General features: G+C 35.8%; 2 protein-coding genes across 2 annotated transcripts; one reads left to right on the forward strand and one right to left on the reverse strand.

Moving 5' to 3' along the window:
* The first annotated feature begins 3,977 nt into the window (after positions 1–3,977).
* Positions 3,978–7,149, forward strand: LOC145028378 (uncharacterized). The gene is made up of 2 exons (XM_078977060.1): positions 3,978–4,983; positions 6,391–7,149. The coding sequence occupies exons 1-2, from the start codon at positions 4,103–4,105 to the stop codon at positions 7,025–7,027; spliced, it is 1,518 nt and encodes a 505-aa protein (XP_078833186.1). The 5' UTR covers positions 3,978–4,102; the 3' UTR covers positions 7,028–7,149.
* LOC145028376 (uncharacterized) lies at positions 7,120–11,085 on the reverse strand. The gene is made up of 12 exons (XM_078977058.1): positions 10,864–11,085; positions 10,744–10,794; positions 10,088–10,263; positions 9,778–9,965; positions 8,858–9,676; positions 8,692–8,769; positions 8,340–8,613; positions 8,044–8,243; positions 7,899–7,975; positions 7,725–7,826; positions 7,453–7,639; positions 7,120–7,368 (listed from the first exon to the last, which is right to left on the reverse strand). Exons 3-12 carry the CDS (start codon positions 10,260–10,262, stop codon positions 7,279–7,281), a joined length of 2,190 nt encoding a protein of 729 aa, XP_078833184.1. The 5' UTR covers position 10,263; positions 10,744–10,794; positions 10,864–11,085; the 3' UTR covers positions 7,120–7,278.
* Positions 11,086–11,811: the final 726 nt, after the last annotated feature.

Genomic DNA, 11,811 nt, shown 5'->3' on the forward strand with positions numbered 1-11,811 from the left:
GGCCCAGTATGTGCAGTATGTGGTTATGCATGGTATGTGGTAGGTTGGGGAACTCACTAAGCTTCGTGCTTACCGTTTTCAGTTTTGGTTTCAGGTACTTCTGGTAGCGGAGGGAAGAGCTCGGGGTGATCGCATGGCACACATCATAGATTAGACAGCCTGGGAATGTTTTACTCTGACAATGAACATATGTTTTGGAAATTAATACTCTGATTATGTTTTGGATTGATGATTATGTTTTAAGTAATGTTTTATCAAAAGAAGTTTTTAGTCTTAAATTTTGGGTCGTTACATTTATTCCCCCCCCCCCCCTCTCATAAAGTATTTAAAACATTTAAAAGCATTTCAAAGGTTAATTAAGGGGTATGAACTCACCAGTAGTGAGTGGTTTGGATGAACGGACTATATAGGATGCTAAGTGTCAAGTGAAGACTTGTACACACTCAATGATCCTAGTTAACATATAATAACACATATATGTATCCAATTAGTCTTTTAAACAACTAATTAACAAAGTTAAGACATCCTAAGACATGTAAAACACCTTTTATAAGTGCTATTAGTCCTAAGGATTGCATCTAAGCGTTGTAGGACATTGCTATTGAGTTTAGGGTTCAAGGGAAGCCTTTATTGGAGTTTACGGTTCTTATGACCTTAACTCATTGTGTTATAACAACAAATCAAGTCGAGAAACACTTATATTTTCGGGAGATCGGGTGAAAGACGGGATGATAATTGAGAGAGAATGGGGAGTAAGCTTGAGGGTGGAAGTTGGAAATGGAGAGTTTGGGGAGTAAACTCCCATTTAAGCCAATGAGTTTTCGGCCCTAAGGGAGTTCACGGCCCAAACTCACTTAGTTTGGCCGTGAACACTAATCCAAGGCGTTGATTGTTCCATTGTTACCCCGATGTCCTAAATTTTAATTCCTTTATACCCGTTCGTTTCGAGAATAATTATTAAAAATACTCAAACGGATTTTAAACCGGTAAGAATTTAGCCGAAAAGTAATTGACTTTTAATTGAAGTGATTAACTTCAGGGTTTGTACAATTGAAAATTTCGGGTTGTCACAGACTATACGATCCTTTATCTAAAGGACGTGTCAGAGTTCGACAGCGGCTTTTAAGAGCTACGATTGCTAATTGGATTTTGAATTCGTACTTACATTTATAGTTATTAGACTTATCCAAGTTTGAGATTATTAGATTAGGTGTCTAAGTCCATAACTATATTTGGTATGTGCTCGACCCGATAGTAGCATGGTCCTTTTGGGTTGCCTTCACCAAAGCAACTTGACTTGATGAATAATGGAGAAAGATGATAAATGTGATTTATTAATATATTACGTGAATAATATATTAAAAGAAAAATCATATTATTTAATTAACATTGGTCAAGAATTAATATAGAATTAATTTTATGGTGAAAAGAGGTTAATTGAATTAAGGGGACTGATATTGTAATTATGTGATAATTGTAATAATTGGCTGAGGACCTCTTGGGTAAGAGGTGGACGAAATCTTATGGAATCCCATAAGGATTTCGTCCAAGGCTAGGGTTCTGGAAGGTTCCTATGGACTGCTTAGGGCTTACGCAAGTGGATTACGTATTTTATTGAAGCCCTAATTCCTCACCTATATACTAAACCCCTTGGCATCCAATTTTCGGCTACAAGAAACCCTAGAAGAATCCCTAAAGTCAAAATCATCCCTCCTCCTCTCTCTCTCTCTCTCTCTAACATTCTCCAATTGTTTATGGTTTTTGTGATCGATTAGAGGTATTACATTTGTGATACTAAGCTTTTAAAGGTAAGGATCTTCAAGCTTCAATTAAAAGGTAACATTCTTACTTGTTTATTTATGTTGATTTCGAATTTTGTATGCTAGATTTAGGGTTTACAAGCTTTGGATGATTATTGCATGTACAATTAGAAAAACCTAGATCCAAAGCTTTAGGGTTTGTATGTGCACCATAGGATGGTTGTTTTGCTCATAACCCAACACCTTCTACGTGGGGAGTACCCTCGTAGAGTTCAAACCTCAATAAGTGCTTAATGCTTTAAGCACTTAAGCCCAAACTTCAGATCCACGGTCCAAATGCACCTTAAAGCCATAAAGTTTCCAACTTTATGACTTTAGACGTCTAAAAGCTCTTAATACAAGATCTTAGCCCATTAAGACCTTTCTACCAAATGCATGGGACACTTCTAGCCATTTGGGCCTCATTTTATGATTAAGGACCCCTCTAAGGGTCTGAAAGGACAGCTCAAATCATCCAGAACATGCCATGTTCAAAATGGAACATTTGGGACCAAGAAATAAGAAATAAAGAACCCAACAAGAGATCTAGCAAAACAACCCTAAAGGTTTGAGCTTTATACCTTTGGATGATGAAAAAGGAAGCCAAAACTCCAAATCCAAGCCTTCCTTCACGTTCCCAAGCTTCTTGATGCACTTCATTTGAATCTAACACACCAAAGACACAATTTAAGGCTCTCACTCTCACTCAAGGGGGCGAGGGTTTTGCAAGAACAACTGAGGGACTTGGAGGCTGAAAGGACAAGGGCACATGGTCCATAATGATGGTTAAATACTCCTCAAATCCTAAAATTTGGGGTTTCACTCGGACACTAGTACGCCCAGCATACTAGGGCGCCCCTAGTACGGTTAGCGTACCCACATGTACGCGCAGCATACATCTCCTTCCCTCAACACTACCATAATGCCACTAGGGCTCCTTAGGGCTTACTCTAAACAACTCCAATGACCAAAGTGTCACATGAAATATCAAGGAAAGGATTCGAAAATACCTGCCAATCCGGGATGTTACAAGAGCTCACACAGATCATCATTTTCTTTACCGAGCAAAGTTACATGAATTTGACATCGGTTTTATTTACTGAAACACAAATTATAAAAAAAATTGTAAATTATAATTTCGTTACCTATACCAATGACTTTTGGTCGTCATAATTTTCAGAAAACCGCAAAAATAACTTTTTGTTCCCGCCTAACATATTCAGATGATATGCCATCGGCATAGAGTTCCAGGTCAAAGATAGTTGGTAAATTCTAGTCAACTCTGTACCGACGACACTTGTCGTATGTATAGATGTCGTCGGAGCAGGTGGTAATTCTTGTAGTGAGCAAACATATATAATTATTTGATTACTTCATTAAAATGCTAATACTCAGTAAATACAATTTATATAAACTCGTAAGAGTGGTCGAATGATAGAACGGCGTGGTAATTAATTAAAATGTTTTTAAAGAGGAAATAAATAATTATGTCAGATTTTATTTATCGATCACAATTCTTCCTATCAAGATGTTGGTGATGGTTTAGACTGCTTCACATGATTTGATGTGTGGGGTGAAATAGGTTTACATATAGGGCTGTAAACGAACTGAACGTTCGACAAACCGTTCGTGAACTGTTCGGCGGGAAGTTCGTTTATATTCGTTTATTTAATAAATGAACGAACATGAACAAAAATTATCGTTCGTTTAGTTAAATGAACGAACATGAACAATGATCTCGTTCGTTCATTTATATTCGTGAACGTTCGTTTATGTTCGTTCGTTTAAGTTTATTTATATTCACATATATTCAATTATTTTTTATTATATTGTTATATTATATGTTTGTTTATGTTCATATATGTTTAATTGTGTATTTTTTTATCTTTGTTCGTTTATGTTCGTTTAGCATGTTCACGAACATAAATGAACGAACATGAACAAAGTAATTTGTTAAACGAACGAACATGAACAAGACCTTGTTCGTGTTCGTTTGGTTCATTAACAGCCCTATAATTACATACAAGCTAGGTCAATAAAATTGATCCTCGTAAAAAAAATAAGAAATAATTAAATATTAAATATTATTATATATTCCATCATCTTTTGATATTTCTCTTTGGGTTATCATCTTCCTCCCTACTTATTCCTCTATATATATGTGTGTATGTGTGTTTGTAGCTCATCCTTCAAGTATTTATACACCGATACATCCTCGTCTCTCTTTCTCTCTCTATATAGACAAACACATATTCGAGTTTTCGTCAAGATCAAGTGTAGCATATATTCTTTTACCGATTCCTATGAATTTCTATACACCATCAATATCTCTCAAAATGGCCACTTCTTCTTTTCCTGACATTTGGACTTGGATTCAAAACCTACCACCACTAACACAGTGGCAAACAAACACCAAATCCATACGCATTATTTCTTCATCTCAACCATCTGTTGAGCTCTCCATTTCCAAAACCCTAATCCACTCTTCTTCCTTCTCCTTCTCCATTCGTGTTAATTACAACTTACCCATCTCACTTTGGACCTCTAAACCACTCAAATCCGCCATTAGCAACACCTTGTTCCATGAACACACCATCTCCAAACTCTTGACCAATATCATTAAAGATATCCTCAACTACACCCCCATCAAACCCTCCAATTCTTTCCTAAAACTCCCTCAACCCAACTCGATTCCCAACCTCAAAGACATATTCAATTTCGTGTTCCTGGCGCTGGTTTTCATAGTATCGATCTATGAAGCTCCACAAGATATCCGGTGTGATTGTATAAACATGCTTAAAGATCAATTCGCGAGTTCATGGGCAAGGGAAACGTCCAAAAGGTTGATGAGGTTAATGGGGTCGAATACAGAAGAACAATGGATGAGGTCCATGAATCTTGCGATCACAAACTGGATGACAGAGCTACGAGCAAGGAATCACTGCCTGAAAGCGCCATCACCCATGTATTCTTCAGCGATTTCAGGATTAGGGTTATGGAAAGTTCAGCTGTATTGTCCAGTGATTGCTATGGAGATTGAGAAGTGTAATAGTCCTGGACAAGAAGATCAAAAACTTGGTTTTTCTTTAAATTATCATCAGGTTGAAGGGGTGATCCAACTGAATCATCAAGTGATGATTCGAGAGGAATGGATTGATGTTTTGGTTAGCATCGATAACGTGAGGTATGGATGTTTTCTATTTATATACACGTTTTATTTTAGTGGGTACTTATACATATTTAATTTAAGGTTCTTAAAACTATTCCCTAGCTACTGTCGTTTTCGTCAAACTCCTTTTAACATATAACTCAACAAAATATATAATATGATTTTGATAGTATAACTGTGTCGAACAACTCTTTTAGTAAGTTAAAACCATATGATTAATTTATGTATATGATAAATAGATAAAAGAAAATATAAACGATAATTCATAAGTTGTTTAGCCCTTAAGTTGTGTTTTTTTTTTAATCTTGTTTAGTACTCTTAAAGATTGAAAAAAGGACCAGAACTTTTACTTCCTTTTTTTCGATTCTTTTTGTATTACACTTTAAATATTTATGTTGTTTTATATATAAACTATCTATAAATATTCAACTACTTCTAAGAAGTATAAAGATAAATATAAATAGTAAGAAATGTCAATACAACATGCAAACATAGTTCTCACATTTCATACTTAAAAACTAAACACCCCTTTATCCATGAAAGGAATTTAAATATTTAATGACCTTGACTGGTTTATTGCTTGAAAGAAAAGGACATCGTTACTGAATGTAGGCATGTGGTCAAGACCTGTACGTATTCTTTTGACCCCACCACCATTTGAGTTCCTTTTAGGAAAAGAGTTCATAGAGATTCTTCCAAAAAAGCAACCAGGATTAGGATTTTAATCAAGATAATTATCGAATCATTTCTTTTAATTTAAGATAAAATTACATAATTAGTTTATATGGTTTCTCAATATGTCTATGCACCTGTCCTTGTAATTAAATTTCTTGGATGGTAATTGGTACCTATGATTTTATTTTATTTCAAAAATAAATATGAACTTATTATCTCACATCTAACTTGATCTTTCTATTATTTTTTCTTTTTTAATTTAATTTAATATTTAAAAATTAGAAAATTGTCACCCACAACCCTAAAGCCATTATTCCTACCATAAAAGAATCAGGTCCTTTAAATTTAAAATACTAGGTGGGTTTCATAAACCCAAATCCTAAGCCCACCCATCACTTTCATTTTCCAGCCAAACACCATTGTCCGCCGTCATTGAACGCACAACTGAACTCGAATCAAATCCTAAGTCTGATAACACAGAGGGATGGGGATCAGCTCTATTTTCTTTTCTTTTTTAATTGAAAATGATTAAAAATCTGTAAAATAAATTAAAAAGGATACAATAGTAAATTTACATGGTAAAAACCAATCCCGCAAGAAATAACCACAAGAACAAACATGCTAACTTTGGCAAAGCTCAAGGATCAACCGTATAATTTTATACTACATAATTTTTAACACGAAAAGCAATAGATTTATATTTGCTAATGGGTACTAATCTCAATTTATTACTATTAAATTAAACAGATGTGACGTGGTAAGGCTCGTGAACGACACGCTCCTAAAAGAGCGTGGGGCAGGAATCGACGAAAAGCACTTCCCATCACGCATATCCCTACATCTCACACCCACCACCCAAACAAACGTCTTAAGCGTTTCCGTTAGCCGATCATCTGAGAACCCTTCACGAGAAATCGGCGTCGAGAGATCCATCGAAGGCTCATTCGAACCACCAAATCCTCACATCGGAATATCCGTTTCCGCCGGTGAAACCGTCACCACCAACCTCAAGCCATGGAAATTCGAGCAATCAGTCTACGGCTACAGCGGCACTTTCAACTGGTTCCTTCACGACAGCGTTAATGGACGAGAAGTTTTCTCATCGAAGCCTTCAAAGATCGCGATGCTTCAACCAAAAGCATGGTTCAGAAACCGGTATTCCAGCGCTTACCGTCCGTTTACCAGGCAGGGAGGAGTTATTTTCGCCGGCGATGAGTACGGAGAAAGTGTGTTGTGGAAGGTGGGGAAAGGCGCGATTGGGGAAACGATGGAGTGGGAAGCTAAAGGCTCGATTTGGTTGACTTATTGGCCTAACAAATACAACACTTTCTATACTGAAACTAGAAGGTTGGAGTTCAGCGAAATTCTCCAACTTACACTCTAGCTTGAATCTGAATCCTAAATTCAGTAATTGTTCAATGTAAATTATCTACACGAATAATAGTGTGACATCAATGGCTGTATAATAATAATAATTAATAAAACAAAACATACATTTTCACAGTTTTTCCCGATGTCGAGGTAGCCATGCAAAACGATCACTAACCAATCCAGATTAGACACGTGTGAAGTAGGAACAAAAATCAACAACACTATATCTCTAATATCTCACTATTTTGTTCATCAAACTCAAATTCACATCACAATCGCTGAAAAATGACTTCTTTTCCCAATTGCTTTTACATCACAAACCTCCCAACCACTTCCTTCTTTATAACATTCCACCTGCCAAAAAAAATGGTCAAAACACAAATGACAAAAACAGTTAGGAAAAGAGTCAAAGACATGGTTACATATATATATACATACAATCTCCAAAATTTTATTGTTGTCGGTGGATCCTCCAATTGCGAACAGTTTTTCTCCAATCACAAAAGCCCCAAAATTGCCTCTACAAACATTCATCGGTGCACACTCCACCCAACAACCCATTCGAGTATCAAAACATTCAACTGTCTGTAAATACTTTTCTCCATCATATCCTCCAACCGTGTATCTATTACATATATATACATCAACAAAAGGTTACATGAATTTATAAGCAAAATTCAAAAGAGAACACAAAGTTATAATAAACTTACAGTTTGTCATTGAGTACAACCATGGAATGGCAACCCTTCCTTTTGTTCATATCCGGAAGTGCTGACCACTTTTCTTCACGCGGATCAAGCCTTTCAACAGAACTACATCACACAAAACAGTTTTACCAATTAGCATCCTCTTAATTAATTAATTAATTATATTTTGTTTGTTACCTTGAATAAGATTGTCCATCAAACCCACCAGTAACATACAGAGCATTGTTGAGTTCTACTGCAGCTGGACCAGACCTCTAGAAAAAAACAATAAATTTTAAAATAAAACTTGGAAGTGGCATTTTTGTAAATATGAAATACCTACCTTGCTGTTCATGGAATGAACAGGGAGCCATTTCCCATAGCTGAGATCCAGATATTCCACCTCAGATGAAAAATGGCTTTCTTTGTTCCCACCAGCCACAAAGAGTTTGTTGTTGACTGAAGCACCAGCAACATGGATGTTGCTCCAATACAAAGGTGGTCTTAAAACCCACTGATTACTTGTTGGGCTGTATGATTCAACTATACCAAAAAAAAAAAAAAAAAACATTATCATTACATGATGGTGGTTATAAATGAATTTTAATTAAAGTGGTTATTATTTATTAGAATAATTACCGATAGGATTTATGCCACCAAAATGGTAAAGTTCACCATTCATGGTTGCTGCTGAGCCGTATTTCTTTACAACATTCATTGGGGTGAGTGGGATTCTAATATCATAACATGGGGAATATGAATCCAGACATGGCAACCATAAACAACCATCAAATCCCCCAACAATCATCACCGATTTCAGAATGTTTGAATCATTCTTGCTTTCTTCAACAGATCCAGATTCCAAAACATCAATCCTGTTTTTAAGCTGCTGGGTTTCTCGTTTTGATTTATCCTGAGTAGCCAAATCACATAAAGTTATAGATATACAACAAATAAAATACGTAAGAATTTTTTTATAATTGTTATGTACCAGTTCTTGTTCTAGCTGATTGATGTTTGTGACTTGCTTCAAATGTGATTCCTTCAGCTCTTCAACTTCTTTCAATAGCTTTATGAAATAAAAATATAAGCTTGATTAGACTATAACATATGAAACGAATAAAAGAAAACATAGAAAATGTGAATATTGTTTTTACCTTGGCAACCAATGACTCGAGATTAGTAGAACAATTCTCTAAAGCTGTAACTGGCACTAAAGAGTTGTCTTTTACATCATTTTCTTCTACATTGGTCTCATTTTCCTTACTACACAATTGCAGCTGGTGATCAAGATTTTCATCTAACAATTGAGATGAAGAAGATGGCAAATCGTCTTTGTTGGTGTTTGCATCAGGAGGATTCAACTCTGATACAAAAGTAGTCTGGACATACTGAGCTTCATCTATGGCAGTGTGAGTGAGCTTGGTTTCTTCCCAACTGTTTGTTGACAACACTTCATCTTCTTCATTTTGCCACTCATCTTTAATGGTTTTTCCTTCATAACCCCAATCTGATTCATGCGTCTCAACACACCCAACATCATCATCCCAAGTGTTTGCATGCGTAACATTACTCTTATCTTCATCCTTTGGCCACTCATCATGGTTTCTTGCAACCACATTATCACTCTCACCTTCATTTTCAAAACTTGCTTCAGCTTTAAACAGTGCACTCCATGTTGAACTGGTAGGGATGGGAGTAGCATGTTGGCCAACAACAGAAGCATAAGAAGATCCCGAGGTCTGATTCATGTTCTTAAAACTGTTTGGCTGTCTTAATGGGAAGCTACTTCGTGTAGCAATCTGTGAAGAAGAAGGATTCACAGGAGATGGTGTAAATAGTGACATCAGCTTCTTTGTTTGATGATGATCCAACTCAAAGTAGAAGTGTTTGTCTTCATAGTAGTTATCAGCTATAACTGGCTTAAACTGGTTTTCAGACAACGGATGACATTGTTGTCTTACACGAACACGGACCTGAAATACAATCACATAAGTTTAAGTATCAGTATGTATGTATGTATGTATGTATTCAGACACTATGTGTTGAGTCATTCACACAAAAGGGAAAATGATACCTGTGCTGGATATTGTGTGTATCCACAATCCTCTGTATCAGCAACCCATGCATATCTATTGATGTTCATTGAACCAGGACTTGCAGCTTCATATACTCCATGAAGCTTTCGATCACTATAGTTGAACAGAAATAGAACAAGACCTTCCTTTATGTTTTTAATGTATGAGAAATGGGTGGCTGGCAAACCTGTAAAACAAAGGTGACAGACATTTACATTATGAGAGTTCTTCATGACCAAAATATGAAGTTTAGGATCTGAATGTAGAAAGAAAGAAGGGAATGAGATTTGTGGAAAATAGTGAACTAACCAAACAAGTGATTTGTAAGGCATTCGTTGATTGTATTGTGTTTGCAACCAAATATTACAGAACCGAGATCATCTTTTCTAAGATTTCTTGCAGGTACGCTGTAATTTGAAAATGTGGAAGATTCTTTCATCTCCTTCTCAAGAATTTTCTTCTTATTTTGCTTCTTACCTCCCATTCTGCAAGATAAATGTATTTACATTCTTTGTGTATTGTCTCTTTCACCTTAAGGTTTTGGGAAATTACAGATTCAAATCAAAACCTTCATTCGCAATTGCACACTAATTCTATATATACCGGAATAAATGATCGTTAACTACAACAGTACTAGTATCGTTTATCAACTATGAATTCACAAAAAATCCCCATCTTCACAGATCACACACAGATATGAAATATCGTCTACATAACTTTGAATCTTAACAAATATTGTCATTCTCCTGAAAATGTTCATACAAGAAACTAAAAAAAAAATTAAAAAAAAAAAAAGCAGAGAAGCAAACTTAGGCATCGATAACCGAGAATCGAAGCCGTACATTCGATTTAGTTCCAAAATGAAAATGTTCAAAAAATTACTAAGAACATGATCGTACTTTTTACAAACGCACTAAATCATCTGCTGAAAATTTTCTCAGGAAGCAGAGGGAGAAAACCCTTACCTGCTTCAACGGCGGAACCTTTGGCCGATAGCCCCGATCAACAAAAGGTAGCTGTCAGATCACCAAAACTGAGAAACACATTGCGAAATATATGAATAGACTGCGAAGATGGAGAAATACCTGCGTTCTTGAGGGTGTGGAGAGTGTAGAATGTGATACTAAAAAGCGTATCTGAAACGACGGCACTCACTAAGAAGAAGAGAAGAGAAGAAAACGGCAAGCAAGATCAACGGAAAATGATGAGGAAGACAAAGAATCAGAGTTGGCTGATGTTTTTTCAAAGAAGAGAGGAGGTTGGCGATAAACCTTCAAAATGTGTCCACCATGCCCATGGAATGGAGACAACTATTGACTGGCTACCGGATTGACCGGTTTTGACGGTGATAAAAAGGTGAAAAGGGCCAGGACACGTCTAACTATTTTGGTACAATATTTGGGATTTCCTTCAAATTTTACCATTTATCTATGTTTGTTGATTTCTTTATAAATTGTTTGAATAATAAATTAGTTACCATTTTGACCTCAAAGGGTTTTCTTTGACATTATTAGAAAAAGAAATATTTCACTTTATTACTACCTAAAAGTATTTTAAGGGTATTTTAAATAACATGAAATACGTCACCTCGAAAACAGAAAATAATTCAGACACATTCTTTTGTGTGAAAGGTTTTCTATTTTGGGGTTCAAATTTTACAATTGGTATACTGGTTAAGAAGCCAATAAAAGAAAACTTATATATATATATATATGACAAAATTGCAAAAATGGTCCCTGTGGTTGTCAAAATTCTGCAGTTTTGGTCCAAAAAAGTTTAGCGGTGCATCAGTGGTCCAATTTCGAATACCTTATGCAGTTTTGGTCCCTATAGTTGGAATTGTTGTGTGTTTTTGGTCCAAACCCAACATGAAATGACGAATATGCCCTTTGATAATTCTTTTTTATTTATTTTTAATTTTTTATTACTATTTTAATTAAAAAAATAAATTAAAAGATTAAAATAAAATAACTCTACCCCCCCCCCTCTCTCTCTCTCACTCTCTCTCTCTCTCTCTCTCTCGGTAGCCATTC

The sequence above is a fragment of the Lactuca saligna genome, chromosome 2 (genome assembly GCF_052625555.1).
Source record: "Lactuca saligna cultivar CGN05327 chromosome 2, ASM5262555v1, whole genome shotgun sequence".
Taxonomy (NCBI): Eukaryota; Viridiplantae; Streptophyta; class Magnoliopsida; order Asterales; family Asteraceae; genus Lactuca; species Lactuca saligna.